Genomic DNA, 23,899 nt, shown 5'->3' with positions numbered 1-23,899 from the left:
TCACGCTTTCTGAAAACAAAAATTATTATTTAAAACACGCTGTATTTCACAATATGTAGCAGCAGCAGCTCGAGTAATTTGTAACTCACAACCACAAACTGGAAAAAGACCAGTGTTACCATTATACAGTATAAACACAATAATGCTGTGTTAAAGCAGTGCAAATTACCGCAGTGACGTATGTTTAAAGTGGCACAAACATAGCCCAAAAAAATCGCTTGATTACAAATTTTATTCTCGATAAAAATTTTTTTATCGCAATTAAAGTTTTAACACATTTTAATGTGTTTTTTCATGACAGTTAATATTTTTCATAAAGGTGATGTTGCTGTGTATAGAACCAGTGCATCTCTGATTTTTTTAAAGCAAATTAGCTGAAGTTTTTGTGCACGCAAAGTTCAAGTACTTAGTGAGTTACAAATGGGTCAAACTACTCATAATTAATGAACGATTTCAAGTACTACATTAGTTACGAAGGGTTTCCGGAAACACTCGTGAATTTAAGAATGTTCTTAAGTACGAGGTTACGAAGTACTTAGCGTTACGAACAATTTGGGAGACTTTTTACATACTTTCAGAGGTGTGTCCACATACTTTATAGTGTAGTATTGTAATCTGTATATTTGATTAGGCACAGTTTTTATGTTGGATGTCCTTCCCAACACAACGCTCCTTGTTTACCCGGACTTGGGACAGGCACTGATTTGTGCACCCATAATGGTTAGGTTCTACAATTCTACATAATGCTGCAAAAATGGAGAGGGGAAGAGTGAGTAAAGCATTTCAGTTTTTGAGAGCAAGGTTTTGCTTGGCAGATGTCCCAGTCATTTCTAGTGTTGAGCTGACAGATAGCACTTACATCTGACAGTCTAGTCAACAACACAGTCCCATTTCATCAACCCCCCTCATCAATCTCTCTAAAGATAAAGATTTTCTTTGATAATATGACATATGTCACTTTACAATAAAAAAATGTGCTTTCAAATGTATAAAACACATCCGTTTCCTGTGAAGCAGTGTTAACAGCAGCGCCTGCTATCTACTTTATTTTGGTCTGGCTCACTTTTTCACCCACGCATCATTTGAGACTTGAGGACAGATTTAGGTTAAGTAATGTGAATCAGTGACTATACTGGAGGGCTTGTGGAGCAGGAATATTATTAGAAAGTAAATATTACTTAAATTCTTTTTTTTTTTTTTACCCAAAATCCCAAATATAAGCCTGAATTAAACTCAGTCTATTTCCTCGGCTGCTCCAGTTAAGGGTTGCCGGCGGATCGTGATCTGCATTATTGATTTGGCACAGTTTTTACACCGGATGCCCTTCCTGACACAACCCTCCCTATTTATCCAGGCTTGGGACTGGCACTATAATGCACTGGTTTATGCATCCTAGCGGCTAGGTTCCTATAGGACAATTCAGTGTCTCCAATTACTAGGACTGTGGGAGGAAACCCACACAGACATGGGGAGAACATGCAAACTCCACACAGAAAGGACCCAGACCGCCCCACCTGGGGATCGATCCCAGGACCTTCTTGCTGTGAGGTGACGGTGCTACCCACTTAGCCACCGTGCCACCTTCCTGAATTAAACTCAATATATGGCTAAATTTAGACACCCCTTCTAATTATCAAATCCATGTGCTCCTGTGCACAAAGCAATGTCCACAAAGACATGGCCCGGACTTTGACCTCAACATCATTGAACTCTGTACGCTGTAGCCTAGTGGTTAAGGTACTGGACTAGTAATCAGAATGTCGCTGGTTCAAGCCCCACCATGGCCAGGTTACTGCTGTTGGGCCCTTAAGCAAGGCCCTTAACCCTAAATTGCTCAGACTGTATACTGTAACTGTAATGTAAGTCGCTTTGGATAAAGACGTCTGCTAAATGCTGAAAATGTAAATGTATTAATACCATGGTTTTGATTTCCAGCAAAGTCCAAAATCCATGTTTTTTTGCCAAGTCAAAACAAACTTGTTACAACAGTCATTTATTGTTTATTTAAGTTTATAATAGTATAATGGTATATTTCACTTATATTTAAAAGCTAACTGCTTAATTCTCCATGTCATCCACTAAGCAGGATTAGCTTTAACAGACTGTGGTAGTATTAGTGGCTTCTGTCCAATTACTCTAAATATTTATTCACTCACTCTGTTTTACCACAGCTTTATCCTATTCAGAGTCGTTGAGGTTACAATTCACCGAGCGAAATGTAGTAAACACCCTGGACAGGGTGCCAGTCCATCACAAGGCAAACACACACTTACACATTCACACCTAGGGCAATTTTAGTGTTTTCAGTTAACCTGACTGCATGTGTTTGGGCTGTGGGAGGAAACCGGAGCACCTGGAGGAAACTACAGAAAGGAAAATCCACACAGAATGGTCTGGGACTGCTCCACTTGGGAATCCAACCCAGGACCTTTTTGCTGTGAGGTGACAGTGCTACCCACTGAGTCACTGCGCCGCCTTACTTTAAGTATTTAAATAAATATAGTTTTTGATATTATCTAGTCATTGGAAATTGGGCAGTTGTAGCCTAGTGGTTAATGCCAAGTTCACACTACATGACTTTCCAAGTCGTCAGGTTGCTGTACAGTTCACACAACACGACTGGATCTCTTGTAATCGGGAGTCTTTCAGGTCGTTGTGGATTTCACACTACACGACTGATCGGCGATAGGGGGTTACACACTACACCATCTATCACCAACTGGAATCGCAGGCGAGCTTCTCTGGTCTCCCAAACTATGTTTTGTCACGAAAACAAACGCGAGAAATGACGAGGAGTTTAATGATACCACATCCAAAAATGCACGTCAACAAGTAGCGAGAGAGAGATCAAAGTTTGTGCGCTGATGTGCAGCGTAAAATCAAGGAGAAAAAATAAATGAATCTGAGTGGATTTGGCTAAGCGAACAGCATAGATTGTTCTATAGTGAGTTGGAGGTTAATAAATATTTTTGCAATGCAACGTTGGTGTTATGTTTTGTAGAGAACGATAAGGTCAGAAATACTGTATAAAACGTGTGCATGCTGATGTATTCTGATATAAACTATATTATGCCCCTGTCCCACCTTTTTACACCCCCTCCCCATATCTTACATCAGACAGGCAACTCAGATTCAGATATCTGACATGCTAGAAATCTCGCTTCGTTCGGATCGCGTTGTTGAGTAGTTCACACATAGCGATTGAGAGCCAAGTTTCGATCGCTGAGCGAACGCCAAGTTGCTCCTGAGCCGGCAAATCTAGCGCTGACCAGTCAGCGAGTGAAAATCAGGGCAAATATCGTGGTGTGTGAACTAGGCATTAGGTACTGGACTAGTAACTAATAGGTCGCTGGTTCAAGCCCCACCACTGCCAGGTTGCCACTGTTGGGCCCTTGAGCAAGGCCCTTACCCCTCAATTGCTTAGACAATATACTGTCACAGTACTGTAAGTCGCTTTGACTAAGCGTTTGCTAAATGTTTAAAATATAACCAAATATAGTGAAATGTAAATTAGTAATCATCAATCCATTAATTTATTTTAGCATCAATCAATAAACCACCCACATCACCCTTGACAAAGAGTAATTTACTACCCAATCATCCTGCAACTAACACGTGCTTTCAGTCTTCCAGATCAACACAGGGGACCTCTAGCCTAATATTCTTTGCAAAATTTGCTTTTAGTCAGATGCTTGGTTTTAAGCATGTATTGCTAGTTGTAAGATCTTTTGGTTTAATGTCGGAGCATTGTGGATTTGTACAGTCCTGGTGTGCTTTTACTTAAATTTCTGTGCAATATTGTGTTTGTTAAATGACCCAAACCCATTAAGTGTGACATAAACACAACAGCAGAGACCATTAGATATGTTTATTCATGTAATGAATGGGCTAACGTGACAAGAGGAGGCAGACACACACACACACAGATGTCTAACAAAACATTTAATAATAACAAAAGACAAGACAGGATTACACAAAACAAGACATACTAACACATGACTTAAGCTTAATGCTACGCTAACTGCTAAACACACATGAAATCTGACTAAACTATTCTAGACCCTAAGACTTCTAAACATGAGCATAACCAAGAACAAGAGCAATCAAAGTTCTCAAACTATAAATCCAGTGACTGATTCGCAGCTCAGTCCTTAAATACACTGTGTATAGAACCTAATGAGATTCAGCTGTGGCTCATTCAGTTTCATTGACCACTCATAGCGAAGGGGCGTCAACTTGGAACCCTAAACAAGTCCACCTCCAACATGTGCTCCCAGAGAGAGGGGCGTGGCACATAAACATGACTAGGAGCTCCGGGAGCACAGAGAGGCTGGATTCGTGACAGTTTACAGTAATGTACTGTATGTGTCATACAATACTTCAATAACTGTAAAAGACTTACTATAGCAGACTTTTACAATTCTATATACTCTGATCAGCCATAACATTAAAACCACCTCCTTGTTTCTACACACATTGTGCATTTTATCAGCTTCACTTACCATATAGAAGCACTTTTTAGTTCTACAATTACTGACTGTAGTCCATATCTTTTTCGCCCGCTTTCACCCTGTTCTTCAATACTCAGGACCCCCACAAAACCACCACAGAGCAGATATTATTTAGGTGGTGGATCATTCTCAGCACTGCAGTGACAATGACATGGTGGTGGTGTGTTAGTGTGTGTTGTGCTGGTATGAGTGGATCAGACACAGCAGCCCTGCTGGGTTTTTTTAAAATACCGTGTCCACTCACTGTCCACTCTATTAGACACTCCTACCTAGTTGGTTCACCTTGTAGATGTAAAGTCAGAGACGATCGCTCATCTATTGCTGCTGTTTGAGTTGGTCATCTTCCAGCACATACCAGCACAACACACACTAACACACCACCACCATGTCAGTGTCAATGCAGTGCTGAGAATGATCCACCACCTAAATAATACCTACTCTGTAGTGGTCCTGTAGTGGTCCTGACTATTGAAGAACAGCATGAAAGGGGGGTAACAAAGCATGCAGAGAAACTGATGGACTACAAAGTGCTTCTATATGGTAAGTGGAGCTGATAAAATGGACAATGTGTGTAGAAACAAGGAGGTGGTTTTAATGTTATGGCTGATCAGCGTAATTCAAATACATAATTTAAATCTAGTCTTATCATTTTACTACTGTAAATCAGTGCAATAATGAAGTCATATTAACTTTTATAGCAGTAAACTGAATGGAAGGTGATCAACATTTATTTGCTGAGTGTCAGACTATTTTGTTTTTGCACATAAAGAATGCCTGTTTCTTATGTTGTTGTTGTTTCTCTCTCTGCAGATTTAGCCCTTATGAGTGGTACGATGCCCATCCCTGTAACCCAAGCTCTGATGTGGTGGAGAACAACTTCACGCTCCTCAACAGCTTCTGGTTCGGCGTGGGCTCCCTCATGCAGCAAGGTAACGCAGTCCATATGTCTGGAGCCTGCTTAACAACCCTTCAGAAAAAGCTTCAGGTGACAGCAGCACGAGGCTTCTGCTTCCGAAAGAAGCCGTTCCTATCAAGTGTGTGTGGAGTTCAGGTTTCTATGACAGAGGAGGAATGTTGGCATGCTACGTGCCTACGTAGGGAGGAGGAAATATGTCATGCAGTCGTCAAATATTTTGTCAGGTTGGAAAGATATCAGTAGAGTTTGTTTTTTTTGTAAAGTGCGGCTTCTGTCAGGGACTCTTCTCTCATGTCGTTGGCATTGAGTGGAGGTTGGGATCAAACCTCACAAAAGGCTGTGCCTCTGTTTTGGCATGATGCTGACACACTGCAGAGGAAAACTCCCAGAGCTATCCCATCTGTTCTCATCTACATTTTTTTTTTCATTCTTCCTTCCGTAAGTTTGTTGCTGACTAGTTTTTTTTTCCCACTGTATCAATCTTTTTAAAACAACCAGATATTTTATTATATTCCATCCCAACATTTGACTATCTCACTGAATCACATTTTTCCTGCTTTTAGTTGTAATCTCACAGAATTAGAGTAGAAGCAAAGCTATTAGAGACACAGGAGCCTGATGCTTTTGTTCGCCATGCCCCTCGTGGGCACACATTAACAAATGATGCCCCGAAAATGAAGCAGCTATAATAAAGTAGGCAGGGGAGAAAGAACAAGTAATGAAATGTTTAAGCTCATGTAAAGTGACAAACAGAGAGCTCTCCATAGTGAATCTCTGCCCGTGAGGATCGCAAATGTGAGACACAATTCATTAAGTTGCTGTTCTAGCCTCAAACTGCCTGGAATTCCCATCAATTCTCCACTGTATAATTCAGTCTTATGGAAATCACAGTCAACGTGTAACACCCACATGATATTTCATATTTTATGCTTCACATTACTTCTCCTCTCACTGTTTCTAGGTTTTTTAAGTTTGTTTGCATCTTTTGCGAATATCCTTTCACCTCTTACTTAGTGTTATTGCTGATGTTATTGCTCCTGGTTTCTTTTTTATAAATTTTCTATTTTATTTATATACACTGATCAGCCATAACATTAAAACCACCTCCGTGTTTCTACACTCACTGTTCATTTTATCAGCTTCACTTAGCATATAGAAGCACTTTGTAGTTCTACAATTACTGACTGTAGTCCATCTGTTTCTCTGCATGCTTTGTTAGCCCCTTTTTATGCTGTTCTTCAATGGTCAGGACCCCCACAGGACCACTACAAAGCAGGTATTATTTGGGTGGTGGATCATTCTCAGCACTGCAGTGACGATGACATGGTGGTGGTGTGTTAGTGTGTGTTGTGCTGGTATGAGTGGATCAGACACAGAAGCGCTGCTTGAGTTTTTAAAATACCGTGTTCACTCTATTAGATACTCCTACCTAGTTGGTCCACCTTGTAGATGTAAAGTCAGAGGCGATCGCTCATCTATTGCTGCTGTTTAAGTTGACCATCTTCTAGACCTTCATCAGTGGTCACAGGACGCTGCCCATGGGGCGCTCTTGGCTGGATATTTTTGGTTGGTGGACTATTCTCAGTCCAACAGTGACAGTGAGGTGTTTAAAAACTCCATCAGCGCTGCTGTGTCTGATCCACTCATACCAGCACAACACACACTAACACACCAACACCATGTCGGTGTCACTGCAGTGCTGAGAATGATCCACCACCTAAATAATACCTACTCTGTAGTGGTCCTGTGGGGGTCCTGACCATTGAAGAACAGCATGAAAAGGGGCTAACAAAGCATGCAGAGAAACAGATGGACTACAGTCAGTAATTGTAGTGCAGTAACTACGAAGTGCTTCTATATGGTAAGTGGAGCTGATAAAATGGACAGTGACTGTAGAAACAAGGAGGTGGTTTTAATGTTATGGTTGATCGGTGTATTTATTTTTTTGTTTTTTATTTTGTTGTGTTATGATCCAGTACAGAAAGAATGTTGAGAAAAATGGACGATACTCCCAAATGCCAAAGTCATTTACAATATCAGTGGTGTCAAATACTAGACCTAAAGACTTTATCATAACGATTTCCCCTTTGGTAACTTACCAGCTTAAAATTGCACTCTTATTATTTCTACAAAATGATTACTAGTTTTGTTATATTGTTCTATTGGTGCATATTAAAATTAAATAGCGAAAAGGGTGTGGATTCTCCTTTATGTGGTTAGGTTTTATGTTCATATGTTAGCTCTGAGTAAATGTTCTCATGTCTGATGAATGCTCATGAACAGTGTGGCCTATTCATTACAAGCGTTTTCCCATACAACATTTAAGACATTAATATTCAAACTATGGGGCAGGCTTGTTATAGTGGTGGTGAAGTTGGGATTTTTATAACTTTTGCTAAAAAAAAAAAAAAATAGAGAGACGGGGACAGAACATTTTATATGCTCACCCAGAAAAGAAGGACATTCATACCAAAGGGACATAAGTCAACACTGCCCTCAGCAAACATCCGAAATCTCAGGTGGCCATGTGTTCACCCCATTGGGACATCAGCGATAATCCTTCCATCAGAGGACAACACAGAAAAGTAGGAAACGACAGATAAAACAAGAAAAACTAAAAAGTGATTTACCACCATGCCAGATTATCGGTCCAGTGTCATGTGACAACCCAAGTTCGACTTAAAAAAATGCATACAGGGGAAACTCATGATTTTTAGCAATTGAGGGTTAAGGGCCTTGCTCAGGGACCCAACAGTGGCAACTTGGTGGTGGCGGGGCTTGAACCAGCAACCTTCTGATTACTAGTCCAGTACCTTAACCACTGAGCTATCACTGCCCTCTGTTCAATGCTCAACTCACAGATTTTTTGTAAGTTTCCAAATCCATATCCCTCGGTGATGAGGGAGTTCAAGAGTTCTCATTCTGAAGCAGTGAAGGTTGCTGATTAGTTTTGGGTGTGCTGGAGTAGAACTCAACTAACCCACACTTACACATTTCTTACACAGGCAGACTGAGCCAAAATTATACAATACAGTGGTACCTTGTAACTCAACATCCCCCAAACTCAAAATCTTTGAAACTCAACACCCTTCATTGAGAAATTTGTACTCTTAAACTCAACGATTCCCTTAAACTCAACGTGTGTGCGACTACTGCTTTGCTCAGCGCTCGGCTTAAATGGTGCGGTAAAGCATCATGCGATCATGAGATTAATCTGCATTTGTGTGGAATAACCGTCAAATATACTCTGAAAGCTCCACATGTATCTGTGTTTATCTGGATTTTCCTCACTGTTTCACTTTTAAAGTTGTGTTACAGCTCGGGTTCTGAGAAATTGCAAGAATCGGCTTTTCCGAGAGAATCTAAAACGCTTATTGTTAAAAAAAATAAATAAATAATGTGACAATGTATTAAAAGAACGACATAGAAATGCTAAAACTCTCTTTTAAAAAAAAAAGCATTTTCTCCCCATTTTCCTCCCGATTTAGCAAACTTAATTTTGTCTTCTGCTGCTGAGAGATACCAGATTGCATCCGAGGAGAGCACGTCGCTGTACACGCCTCTTCCGACACGTGTACAGCCCTCCTCTTCTCGCCCCTGCATTCTGCACAGGCGTCTCTTCTGCCAATCAGGGTCCTTACACAGCGTATGAAGACCCACCAACCCACACATAGTCCGGCCCCCACCCTGCAGATACGGTGGCCAATTAGTATCTGCTGCAGGCACTGCCAATTATGCCCGCTAGATGGCGCCCAGCCGACCGGAGGCACACAGAGTTTCGAACCGAAGAGTTTAGAAACTCGGTGCTGGTGCGTCAGCGGAATATCCCACTGTGCCACCTGGGCGCCAACACTAAAAAAATCTTAATTATTACTGCTTATTTGTTCTCTCTACTAATTAAGAAGCATAAGAAAACAATAAAGAAGTAAAGGTTAATGCATGTTTTATTGTATTTTTGATTAATTTTAACTGTTTTTTTATATTATATTTGTGTTATTTTCAGTGTGTAAGTGTTAAAAACAACTCCATTATTTTACATTAGCCTAAAATATATGCAGTTCCACAGGACCATGGAACGCATTAACAGGTTTATGGGAAAAAAAAAAACCTTAAAACTTTTAAACTCAACACCACTCCCAGAACCAATTGACATTGAGTTTCAAGGTAGCGCTGTACTTCCATATTATTATGTAATGTACTTTTGTGTACACTTGTTTTAAAGTTACAAGCATGATCCTAGCATTGATTTAAAATCAAATAAATTAAACAATTATGAATTGTATTTATTAGTTTATTAGGATTTTAACGTCATGTTTTACACATTGGTTACATTCATGACAGGAACGGTAGTTACTGCTTACCCAAGGTTCATCAGTTCACAAGATCATATTGAACACAGTCATGGACAACTTTGTATCTCCAATTCACCTCACTTGCACGTCTTTGAACTGTGGGAGGAAACCGGAGCACCCGGAGGAAACCCACACGGACACGAGGAGAACATGCAAACTCCACACGGAATGGACCCGGACCACCCCACCTGGGGATCGAACCCAGGACCTTCTTGCTGTGAGGCGACAGTGCTACCCACTTAGCCACCGTGCCACCCAACAATTACGAAATAAGTTATTATCATAAATAGCTAATAGCAGATAGCAAGCAGTTTTATAAATATCCTATAAATCATTTGTCTTTTGCATTGAGATTGGGATGCTTAGCTTCTTCTGGAATGCTTGGATAGTTCTCATAATGGCAGGACATGTCTAAGATAAAAATAGATCTCCCTAGAGATAAAAAAAATGCTAGTGTTCACTGTTTTATAACAGCATTTCATGTTTACTTTTGTCATAGTTAATATATGTATGAGGCCCAATTTTTTCTATTTATTTATTTATTTATTTTATTAAGCTGTCTTGAAATAAACGTTTTAAAATGTAAATGGTAGGAACAGGATGATTTTTTTAGGTTTTAGATTTGGTGCAACAAGGAGTAGATATGTAAAATTGTTCATAAATTTATGACAGTTCATAAATGGGAATTTCATAAATTTCATTTAACATAGATTTTTTTATTCCAGTTTTATATAACAGTAGTCTTAGCATAGAGTGTAAGTTTGTTTGTTTTATTAGGATTTTAACGTCATGTTTTACACTTTGGTTACATTCATGACAGAAAAGGTACATAAGATTAATCAGTTCACAAGTTTAATGTCAAACACAGTTATGGACAACTTTGTATTTAAACATAACAGTAGTTGTGCACTTATCAATAAAGTACAATAGTGTTTAAGTCACTGCTGTTTCTTTGAGCTTCATGTAGCAAAAAATAAATAAATAAATAAAACTACCTTAACGTAATTCCCACCCTCCTTAAGGCCTTATTACTTATTATTATATTATACTTTTTATATAATATCATTACTTATTATTATTATTATATTACACTATTTATTTGAACAAGTGAACCTGTGTTATTATAAAAAAAAAATACATGCAAAATGAAAATATAAATTAAATATATTTTTTTACTAATTGGTTCATATAACAATATTTTAACAATAATTGCATAGTTTTTAAAATATTTTTTAAAAATGAATTTTAAATATTGCTAGTGTATTTGTAAACTTTGTTTGAATAAAAATATGTATAACCATTTTGCACACCATTGCTATTAATCCCACAGCGATCACTGTAGCATTTCAGAATTTTAAGCATTTTCCACATCATGTGACCCTCTTTTTTGCAATGCATTAAGAAAAAAATTGTAAATATATTTTCTTTTATTTTATCTGCAGTTCAGGCTATCCTGCCTTTGCATTTGACTCTTTTTATATGTTATATTGATTTTTTACTGTTTTCTGTGTGCAAAATGCAGCATTCATCATATTTATGAACCTTTCTTGTCACCTTATTTACAATCTTTTACTGACTAGGTTTAAATATGTCACACATTTTTAATCAGTGTTGCAGTTTAAGATTTGATTTTTGCTGTTATTGCTGTAAATGTGATGGCATCAGAGATTAAAATGTACTGTTGTTTGTTTTGCAGGTTCTGAGCTGATGCCCAAAGCTCTTTCTACACGGATCATTGGGGGAATCTGGTGGTTCTTTACCCTCATCATTATCTCCTCCTACACGGCCAATCTGGCTGCATTCCTCACTGTGGAGAGAATGGATTCTCCCATAGACTCGGCTGATGACCTGGCAAAACAGACCAAAATTGAGTACGGTGTGGTGAAAGATGGTGCGACGATGTCATTTTTCAAGGTAGAATGCTTTTTCTAGTTATATAGTTATATATTTTATTATTTAGATATTACTACAGTAAACTTAAACACACATTTTCTGTTATTAACCAATAGCAGGACAGCTTTGGTGTGATGACCTTTAAATGGACAGGCTTTCATGTTTCAAAATGAAATTAAAAATAGTGTTGAGCACTGTACTGGCTGGTTTCGTACACAACAGTACCTAAACCGAATATGAATCATTAAACAATACAAAATAAATAAATACATAAAATAAATAAATGAATACTAATACTACTAGTACTACTACTAATAATAAATAATCCTAATAATAATAACAGTAAATAATAATAATTAATAACAATAACAACAACTAATAATAATAAATAATACTAATGATAATAATAATAATAATAATAATAATAAACAGATAAAATAAATAATAATAATAAATAAATAAATAAATAAATAAATACATATTTTTGCAGTTCTGGACACATTTCTTGTTATTAACCAATAGCAGGACAGCTTTGATGTGATGACCTTTAAATGGACAAGCCTTCATGTTTCAAAATGAAATTAAAAATAGTGTTGAGCACTGTACTGGCTGGTTTTGTAGACAACAGTACGCAACGGAATATTAATCATTAAACAATATTAAATAAATAAATAATAATAGTAATAATAATAATAAATGAATAAATAAATAAATAAATAAATAAAAATGTTTTGCATTTCTGGAAGTTGGAAGTTTTGTAAAATACTTTAAAAAATTGTTTGTTCATTCTCTTAAACATGATAAATTCAACTGACAAATGCAAGATTTTCAATGTTTACACTGACCAATACTATTTTGAAAATTGATGCTTGCAACTGGCCATGGTCACTTTATTCTGATCTTCACGATGCATCGTACATTTGCAACACAGGTCATGTAAGGTTTAGTAATTCTAAGTGTACTCTAAATGTATAGATTTTTTTCCCCGCATCATTTAGATTAATACTAATTAGTAGGGCTGGCTCGATACCACTTTTTTTTTGTCTAAAAACGATACCGATACAGCAAATTTAATATCTGCCGATACCGATACCTATCCGATACCATCATTTCTCCTCTCAAACAACTAAGCAGTAATAATACATGTCTCAATGCACCACAGTTAAACTAGCTATCTAAATAACAATGCTCAGACTGTGAAACAAATATTCTACAGGAATAAATACAGGACCTACAACATCACACTTATACAAAACTGCTGTTTTTATTTTCACTTTTACACACAGAACATTTAGCAGTTTTTTTTATCTTGTTTAATAGCACCGTACAAACATTTAAAATAAAATTTAAAGTGCAACTTTATCTGTATTTAACAAATAAATTATAATTTCAATATAAAATTCTAGATCTGTCAACTCTCAAGTCTACACCTTGAAGAGACAGCGAATAAAATATAAAATAAATAATAAACAAATTAACAAATGTTTATCTTGTCCCGGCTTGGAGATATCTCACATCCTCAACGATTAATCCATTAGTGTTATGAAATAAAACAAACTACACCATTTCCCACAGTTGTCCTCTTCAAAATCCAACAGGGTTTAATCATCTAAAAACATGACAGAACTTTAATGGAAAATCTCAACCAAACTCTCTGTCAATTCTAATTGGTCCATCATGTTTGATTGACATCCACATCTTTCAATTGTAGACACTTTATATGACACGCCGTAAAACAGTGTTATTAGATGTGGCAGTAGTAGATTATTTTTTAAAATGTTTAAGTAGATCAGTGTGTTTTCATTTCTGAATGGCTGTTGCAGATGAGTTGTAGATCAGTGGCAAATGTTAATGATGTCATCAAGATGCACCTTGTTATGGCAGTTGCCGAGTGAGCTGGCAATAAACGGCACTCTGTTGGAACGTATCTTCGTGTGTTATTTGCTTTACACACAAACAATGGCCTTATTTACATTGAGTTATTTACATTATGCAACAGTACCAAATCGGATTACACGTTTTTTCCTTCCGATATCTGATCCAGTGATTTGGGCCAATATCAGACCGATACCGATACAGAGTATTGGATCGGTGCCAGCCCTACTAATTAGATTAGTAAAATACATGACACAGTTTTAATAGTTTGAGACCTAAAGGTTGTAGGTGATGTTTGACTCGAACATCCAAAGACTTGTCGGTCTAGCCTGTTTGTCTGGTCTGCTAATATCATGTTACATGAATGTTACATGTTTAGAATGGTTTGCATGATTGGAGTATGTAAAATTACATAATTAAAGAAACCTCATTAGCAAAACAAGAGCTCACAAGTATTACTTGGTCCAATGAGTTCAAGGAACCCATTCATAAACAAATAAATAAATACATTAAAATAAATAAATAATAATAAAAAAAAACGTATATATTTCTCCTGAAATGTGAAATGTTAATTAAGCATTTTATCCAGTGTAATCAAAGAGCACTTACATGCTAATTTTTTGTGTCACTTCAGATACTTGGAATTGAGCCAACAATTAACTGTGATTAGCTATGGCAGCTAACGTGACCCCCTTGTAAAATAGCATGAAATGGCATTTAAACCGACTGCAAATCAGCAAATCATACCAGCGCTCTATTAATCCAGCACAGGTTTCTTTTCTTACCCGGTTAGAAAAGACTTTTCTCTCATGTCTTTGAATTAATGCAGCGTGCATTCAGCAGTCCAGAGGACAAATAAGTTGCTTCAATCAGTAAGCGTCAGCTGTGTCGCTCTAATGCTTATTCATTCTCAAGGAGTGGAAGGCTCAAGCCAATTCTCAGCCACTTTCAATTACACTGTGAGACACCAGGGAAAATAGCGTTTGAGGGAAGGAAAGAATAACAGGTGCTCAAGGTTAACAGAACAATGTCAACAGCAGCACGGCGTCGCTTTGACTCAGAAAATCTCACAGTAATGGAGCCAAAGCCCAGGAGATGCAAAGTGCTTATTTGGTTCATTTGTGCGTGGGGGTCTTTGTTAAGGCTTATCTGTGGATTAAATACACTGCACACTTTCTTGTTATGTGACCAGTGATATTTCAGTGCAGTACTGCATCTGTGTACATGTAATTCTCGACTCTACCAGGATCATACAAATGTATTTTTTACATATTGTGGGTATGGGTGTGGCTGAAACATTTGAGCTCAATAACAAGTAAGGTTATTCACATGTTTAGTCATATATTGTATTTACACTGATCAACCATAACATTAAAACCACCTCCTTGTTTCTACACTCACTGTCCATTTATTATATAGGAGCACCTTGTAGTTCTACAATTACTTTCACCCTGTTCTTCAATGGTCAGGACCCCCAGAGGATCACTACAGAGCAGGTATTATTTAGGTAGTGGATCATTCTCAGTACTGCAGTGACAATGACATGGTGGTGATGTGTGTTGTGCTGGTATGAGTGGATCAGACACAGCAGCGCTGCTGGAGTTTTTAAATACCTTGTCCACTCACTGTCCACTCTATTAGAAACTCCTACCTAGTTGGTCCACCTTGTAGATGTAAAGTCAGAGACGATCGCTCATCTATTGCTGCTGTTTGAGTTGGTCATCTTCTAGACCTTCATCAGTGGTCACAGGACGCTGCCCACAGGGCGCTCTTGGCTGGATATTTTTGGTTGGTGGACTATTCTCAATCCAGCAGTGACAGTGAGGTGTTTTAAAACTCCAGCAGCATTGCTGTGTCTTATCCACTCATACCAGCACAACACACACTAACACACCACCACCATGTCAGTGTCACTGCAGTGCTGAGAATGATCCACCACCTAAGTAATACCTGCTCTGTGGTGGTCCTGTGGGGGTCCTGACCATTAAGGAACAGGGTGAAAACAGGCTAAAAAAACATGCAGAGAAACAGATGGACTACAGTCAGTAATTGTAGAACTACAAAGTGCTTCTATATGGCAAGTGAAGCTGATAAAATGGACAGTGAGTGTAGAAACAAGGAGGTGGTTTTAATGTTATGGCTGATCCGTGTATAAGGAATTTGTATGTAATGGCTTTTGCAACTGTTCTCTGTGAAGGAATTATTGCATTTAATTTCAATTTCATTTGTTACCACCACTTTATCCGGTCCCATGTGGAACCACTGGGCGCAACATACCAACACACTTCAGACAGGACACCTATTCATCACAGGGCCTCTGCACCAGACACAGACAATCATGTCAAATTATGTGATTAAAAGTGAAATCACCAAATTATGTCAATAAAAGTGGTGTCCAGATTTCAAAAGCAATGTACTTCATATAATGCACTTAAACATTCTGTTTTTCTTTCTTTCAGAAATCTAGAGTTTCAACATTTGAGAAGATGTGGGCCTTCATGAGCAGCAAACAAAGCACGTCACTGGTCAAGTCAATTGAAGATGGAATTCAAAGGGTTTTAAAATCAGACTACGCCCTGCTCATGGAATCTACTACTATTGAATATGTGACTCGCAGAAACTGTAACCTGACCCAGATTGGAGGCATTATTGACAGCAAGGGTTACGGCATTGGTACCCCCAAAGGTAATTATAAAGCTTTAGAGCTTCAGATTTTACTTCTGCATGTTTTTGAGTGGTAAAGGAAATGGATCACTGAGAGGTAAAACACACATGGACAGGGTAAATAGGCTAAACTTTTAAACAAAGTGACTGGAGGTAAGAATAGAACTCAGGTCCCCAAGTCCCACACTAACACTAGCTTTTGCACCACTGTGGCTCCCGATTGAAAGGATTGTAATGTATGTGCTAAAAAAATAATGAATAAATAAATAAATAAATAAATAAATAAATAAATAAATAAATAAATAAATATATAAATAAATAAATAAATAAATAAATAAATAAATAAATAAATAAATAAATAAATAAATAAATGAATAAATATAATTCCACAGTTCAGAATTTAAATAATAGAAAAACATTACAAAAAATTTAATAAATAAAAAATATTTTCTATTCTATTTTCCTAACCCTCACTCAGTCCAAATCAAGTGTCAGCTGTTGAAAATGAGGTGAAATAACCATTTTAAACAATAAGATTAATCAAGCAATGACTTATTTGCTGGTTATTTGTTAAATAGTTAAAAAAAGCACCTAGCTGGCACATGTGTAGTGAGGGTGAGTCTCAAATCAGCAATTTGAAAGTCAAGCATCAGCTGTTTTAAAGCATCTGCTGTTAGAAGTTAACAATTATTGTGTTAGTTACTTTCAAAGTAGTTTGAATCTTGATAAAAGTATTAGAGGCAGCAGGTTCTCTGGGCTGTTGTTGCTCCTAGATGTTTTATTAGACAATAACAGCTGACCACAGCAACTCTAGCAGAACAGAAATGTAATAACCTGATTTGTTGGAAAACTAGGTATACTACAAAGTCCCACCACATCCTGCATCACTGTGCCACCCTGTTAAAAAGATTGTACTGTATACACTGATCAGCCATAACATTAAAACCACCTCCTTGTTTTTACACTCACTGTCTATTTTATCAGCTTCACTTACCATATAGAAGCACTTTGTAGTTCTACAATTACTGACTGTAGTCCATCTGTTTCTCTGCATGGTTTGTTAGCCCCCTTTCATGCTGTTCTTCAATGGTCAGGACTCTCCCAGGACCACCACAGAGCAGATATTATTTAGGTGGTGGATCATTCTCAGCACTGCAGTGACACTGACATGGTGGTGGTGTGTTAGTGTGTGTTGTGCTGGTATGATACAGACACAGCAGCGCTGCTGGAGTTTTTAAATACTGTGTCCACTCACTTTCCATTCTATTAGACACTCCTACCTAGTTGGTCCACCTTGTAGATGTAAAGTCAGAGACGATCGCTCATCTATTGCTGCTGTTTGAGTTGGTCATCTTCTAGACCTTCAACAGTGGTCACAGGGCGCTGCCCACGGGGCGCTGTTGGCAGGATGTTTTTGGTTGGTGGACTATTCTCAGTCCAGCAGTGACAGTGAGGTGTTTAAAAACTCCAGCAGCGCTGCTGTGTCTGATCCACTCATATCAGCACAACACACACTAACACACCACCACCACGTCAGTGTCACTGCAGTGACCCACCACCTAAATAATACCTACACTGTAGTTTTGCTGTGGGAGTCCTGACCATTGAAAAACAGAGTAAAAGGAGGTTTAAAAAGTATGTAGAGAAACAGATGGACTACAGCCAGTAATTGTAGAACTACAAAGCGCTTCTATATGGTAAGTGGAGCAGATAAAGTGGACAGTGAGTGTAGAAACAAGGAGGTTGTTTTAATGTTATGGCTGATCTGTGTATACAGTGTAACAATAAATAAATAATATCAAAACATGACAAATTACAAATACAATACATTTAGAAATCAGGAATAATCCACTCAGCCTGTTTACAGTAGACTGGGACCAGTGTATTCATGTACACCATGTTTTTACTGTAGGCTCACCATACAGGGACAAAATCACTATAGCCATTCTGAGCCTGCTGGAGGATGGACGCCTGCACATTATAAAGGAGAAATGGTGGAGTGGGAGCAATTGTCAGGAAGATGAACGCTATGAAACCGGACCAATGGGCATCCAGGACCTGGGTGGAATCTTTATTGTGTTGGCTTCAGGTCTAGTGCTGTCTATCTTTGTGGCTATCGGGGAGTTTATCTACAAACTTCGGAAGACTGCAGAGCGTGAACCGGTGAGTCATGATTTATCTGAATATTGCAGTTTTATTTCTGTTACCTCTTAGGGCCGCCCTGTTCCCTATTTTGAAGATCTATCCATGCATTCTGTAAGGGCCATTGTAAAAGCTTCAGCTTACATTTTCTTGGAATAGTTTATTGTGCATTTTAAGGTAGTTTTTGGATCACAGCTACATTATAATTGCCAGCTTGTTTCAGCTTTAGTTTCTTCACTGATAATCTGATATTGAGTGTGTTTTTTTCGGTGCCACTGTCTGCCACACCATAACAGATAAATCCCTCTGCTTAAAAGCTGCCAAGATGTTTTCATTAAATGTTTTTTCTCCTCCTCCAAACATACTTTTTATTGTAGCCATTTTGTTACTTGAGTTCACAGCAATGGTTTACAAAATGCCTCTGACTTCGATTTTTAGACTAGAGTTGCGTCCGGAATCGCATACTTACAGAGTACGCACTAGATTGGAGGAAGTATGCACTACTCGGCCGGTAAAAAAGTACATACTTTCAGTACAGAAGTATGCAGTATGCACACAACACCGCTACGTACTACATGCGCCATCTTGCCAACGTCAAGTGATGACGTAAGGACGTGATGACGTAATATCACCATAGTTACAGACTCATTACAAACCCCACTCGCCAAAATTTTGGATATTTATCGTGTTTTTGTTATTTATTCGTCTTTAAAATGTTTTATTTTATTTATATTACTTACACTTGTGAACAGAGGATTTCGCTATCTTTCTTGTTTCTTATTCCGCTTTGAACGCCTACGCAGCTCCAGTTGCATTATGGGATACATTAGCGGACCGCAAGTGTGCATCGCTTGCATACTCAAACATGGCTGCCCAGTAAGTAGGTCATCCGGGTACTTCTTGCGTACCTCTTTATTTATACTATGTATTCGGACATACTAACCGCTCTCGCGTACTCATTTCGCGTACTATTGAGTATGGAAGTATGCGATTCCGGACGCAGCTTAGATTCTACAACCCCAAATCAGAAAAAGTTGGGACAGCATGGAAAATGCAAGTAATAAAAAACACAGTCTTCCTTACATTTATTTTGACTTTTATTTAATTGCAGACAGTTTGAACCTGAGATATTTCATGTTTTGTCTCCTCAACTTTATTTCATTTATTAATAAACATCCATTCCTGCATTTCAGGCCTGCAACACATTCCAAAAAAAGTTGAGACAGGGACAATTTAGGGCTAGTAATGAGGTGAAAAACCTATATAATATTGTGATTCCAAACTGGTGATTATAATCATGGTTTGGTACAAAAGCAGCATCCAGGAAAAGCTGAGTCTTTGATGAGCAAAGATGATCAGAGGATCCAGTTTGTCAACAAATGTGTGAGAAAATGATTGAAATGTTTAAAAACAATGTACCTCAAAGAAAGGGATTTGCATATTTCTCCCTCTACAGTGCATAATATCATTAACTGATTCAAGGAATCAGGAGGAATTTCAGTGTGTAAAGGCCAAGGGTGCAAGCTTAAGCTGAACATCCGTGATCTTCAATCCCTCAGACGGCACTGCATCAAGAACCGCCACTCAACAATAGCTGATATAACCACATGGGTGAGGGATTACTTTGGCAAACATTTGTCAAGCACTACAATACAGAGTTACATGCACAAATGCCACTTAAAACTTTACTGTGCAAAAAAGAAGCCTTGTGTTAACCAAAGCGTGGCTGCAGAAGAAGAGGGTACAAGTACTGGACTGGCCTGCCTGCATAGAGAATGTGTGGGGAATATGCAGGCCGGAAATGCAGGAATGGATGTTTATTAATAAATGAAATGAAACTTAGCAGACAAAACATGAAATATCTTGGGTTGTAAGATATTGTAATGTAAGAAACTCTGTGTTTTTTATTATTTGCATTTTACATACTGTCCCAACTTTTTCTGATTTGGGGTTGTAGTTTTGTATATTTCAGATATTGGATTTTGTTATAGAATTACAGGTAAGGTTTCCTTATAATGACTCTTCTTTGCACATTGTTTGTCTAAGCAGCACTGCACAGTCAAAGTAAAACAGTGCAAAATTATTTACTGATCATTCCCAGTAATATTTCTTGTAAATTGCAGCAATAACTATTTAGTTGTACTTTACTTTTAAGATAAGACAAGATAAGAAGAGACTTTATTGATCCCCTTAGGGAAATTAACGCGTTAAAGCTGTACAAGAGCAGCAAGGAAAGACAACTAAATAACTACTTGCCAGACAAATAGTCATTTACACTGAAGTAATATACTTTGTTATTTATTTATTTATTAGGATTTTAACGTCATGTTTTACATAACTGTCGTTATGCAAATCAACTGCATATAACTGCATATAACGTTGGGGTATTCAACACCAGCTCAGACTGAAGAAGTCATTCGGATTGAGTGACGAAACGTATCTCTACAACAAACTTGTGTCCAGATGAACTGATTCAACTTTGTGGATTTGTGTACCTGGATTATTGAGCATGCATCAACAGACATGTTTTACACCCTTTGGTTACGTTCATGACAAACGGTAGTTACTCATTACACAAGATTCATCAGTTCAGTTCATGTCAAACACAGTCATGGACAATTTTGTATCTCCAATTAACCTGACTGCATGTCTTTGGACTGTGGGAGGAAACCGGAGCTCCTGGAGGAAACCCACGTAGACAGGGGAGAACATGCAAACACACAGAAAGGACCTGAACCGCTCCAGCTGGGAACGAACCTAGGACCTTCTTGCTGTGAGGCGACAGTGCTACCCACTAAGCCACCAGGCCACCCACTTTGTTATCTATTGTTATTAATATAATATACTGTATACATGTATAATATGAGTACTATATTACATATTATACAACAGTTAGTTCTGACCTTACAATCTGATTGGTTAAGAAGCGTTCTAACCGACAAGCTTCATGCACACACAGGCGACACAGACTTTTTTCCCGATCGTGTTTTAAATCTGTTATCTGATATACAATCTAGTGCACTGTGTAGGGAACATAAATCAATTGTCTAATATACTGTCTAGTGCACTATGTAGTGAACATGAATGCGTTATCTGATACACAATCTAGTGCACTGTGTAGGGAACATAACCAATTGTCTAATTCACTATCTAGTGCACTACGTAGGGAACATAAATCCGTAATCTGATACACAATCTACTGCACTACGTAGGGAACATTAATGTGTTTGTAACGCGAACAGTTAGCTTAATAGCCCAGTTAGCAGCTCCTAAAAGTTCTGTTATCACCCATATCCTTTGGTGTGTGCGAGAGTCTTTTTTTTCTTCTTGCCTTCTTCTTCTTGTTCTTCTTACCTCCCTGAAATGAGTTTTTGCAACTTGGGATGTCTGCTTTGTAGTGTTAAACTATACACCTTTTTTAGCCTACTGTGTTAAGGCAGGGTAGGGAATTTTTACCGTTGCACAGCAGCAACTTATTCGCTTTGGAACTACTTTTTGGCAGAAGGTATTGTCAATATTACAGCACATTTAATATGAAATTCAGGGCTTCTTTGATTTATTTTCTTTCTTTATTTTGTAAAAACTGTTGTATAAAAGCAATAGAACACTTGAGGTCGTGTGTTATCGCGAATAACATGATGGCTGTAATGATCTACGGCACTCGCCTCGGCTTGTGCCTGCGACCAAATCACAGCCATGATGTTATTGGCGATAACACACTCCCTCTCGTGTTCTATTGCTTAAATAATATACACATAGGTGGAAGGTTATAGAATAGAAACTGTTACTGAGAGTGAATGGTCATTGTATATCAGTGCATGTGTGTATAGGGCGGCACGGTGGCTCAGTGGGTAGCACTGTCGCCTCACAGCAAGAAGATCCTGGGTTTGATCCCCAGGTGGCGCGGTCCAGGTCCTTACTGTGTGGAGTTTGCATGTTCTCCCTGTGTCTGCCTAAGTTTCCTCCGGGAGCTCCGGTTTCCTCCCACAGTCCAAGGACATGCAAGTGAGGTGAATTGGATATATAAAAAATTGCCCATGACTGCGTTTGATATTGAACTTGTGAACTGATGAACCTTGTGTAACGAGTGACTACCGTTCCTGTCATAATTGTAACCAAAAGTGTAAAACATGACATTAAAATCATAATAAAACAAAAACAAACAAACATCTGTGTATATCTGTGCATTATATCTGCAGTGGTAGCCTAGTGGGTAGAGCTTTGGACTATTAATTGAAAGGTGGAGAGTTTGAATCCCAGCTCTGCCATGCAGCCACTGTTGGACCCTCGAGCAAGGCCCTTATCCCTCTCTGCTCCAGGGGCGCCGTACGATGGCTGACCCTGCGCTCTGACCCCAGCTTCCAAACAAGCTGGGATACACAAAGAATTTCATGTACTTTACACCTGCATATGTACACCGATTAGGCATAACATTATGACCACCTTCCTAACTGACTGGTCTGCGGCTATGCAGCCCCATACACAACAAACTGTGATGCACTGTGTATTCTGACACCTTTCTATCAGAACCAGCATTAACTTCTTCAGCAATTTGAGCTACAGTAGCTCGTCTGTTGGATCGGACCACACAGACCAGCCTTCTCTCCCCACGTGCATCAATGAGCCTTGGCTGCCCATGATTATGTCGCCGGTTTACCACTGTTCCTTCCCTGGACCACTTTTGATAGATACTGAGCCATCACAATTTGGCTCTTGTCAAACTCGCTCAAATCCTCTCCGCTCATTTTTCCTGCTTCTAACAGATCGAGTTTAAGGATAAAATGTTCACTTGCTGCCTAATATATCCCACCCACTAACAGGTGCCATGATAAATAAATAATCAGTGTTATTCACTTCACCTGGTAGTGGTCATAATGTTATGCCTAGCTGGTGTATATATGACAAATAAAGGCCTATTATTCAAAAATCTTTTTAAAGTATTGAAACAGGAGTTTTACCCAGACAGTTGCCAATCATATTTAGTTGGAAGCATATTTGTTTTACATTATTGGTTTTATACCTGTTAGCAATGCATGTGGCTGAAATACTGTCCAAAATATTTTAAGTTCTGTTTTTAAACATATGTTTAAACATGTCTAATAATTTACAACTAAATCTGCTTCAAAACTTCCTGCTTGTAGTTTTGGGTGCTGTACCCTCCCAGACTTGAGGACATCCCTCCAAAGCTGCACTTTTTTGCTGAATACATTTTGCAAATCAGATTTGGACAGTCATGAAAAATATAATTGGAAATTGATTAAAAGGATAAATTAATTTTTATGATCCAGGTTTATTAAACTGTAGCCTGCTCCATGAGCCAGAAGTGATGCATTTTCACATCTTGCAAATCTTCCTGACACGTGTGGAATCTTATAGAATGAAGAGGTTTTAGAATACCTCAGAGCAAACATGTGCTGATTGCTGATCTAAATATTTAGGCCTGCAGAGTAATCGCTGCACATGATTACTAATTGGACCATGTAAAACGAATCCATATTAGTCATAGCAGATGTCAGCATGGTACAGGCCACACTTGTGCGTCGCTA

The 23,899-nt window shown here is 38.3% G+C and overlaps 1 protein-coding gene across 1 annotated transcript in view; it reads left to right on the top strand.

Moving 5' to 3' along the window:
* The window catches only part of grik3 (glutamate ionotropic receptor kainate type subunit 3), a 128,669-nt gene that overhangs the window by 101,672 nt on the left and 3,098 nt on the right, over positions 1–23,899 (top strand). Inside the window, exons 13-16 of the mRNA XM_062992314.1 lie at positions 5,322–5,440; positions 11,476–11,693; positions 16,007–16,232; positions 18,124–18,374. Coding sequence (XP_062848384.1) covers positions 5,322–5,440; positions 11,476–11,693; positions 16,007–16,232; positions 18,124–18,374 — 814 coding nt within the window. The remainder of the gene's footprint in view (positions 1–5,321; positions 5,441–11,475; positions 11,694–16,006; positions 16,233–18,123; positions 18,375–23,899) is intronic.

This window comes from Trichomycterus rosablanca, chromosome 3 (genome assembly GCF_030014385.1).
Source record: "Trichomycterus rosablanca isolate fTriRos1 chromosome 3, fTriRos1.hap1, whole genome shotgun sequence".
Taxonomy (NCBI): Eukaryota; Metazoa; Chordata; class Actinopteri; order Siluriformes; family Trichomycteridae; genus Trichomycterus; species Trichomycterus rosablanca.
The sequence above is the reverse complement of the archived record's forward strand: the minus strand, read 5'-3'. Positions and strand labels throughout refer to the sequence as shown.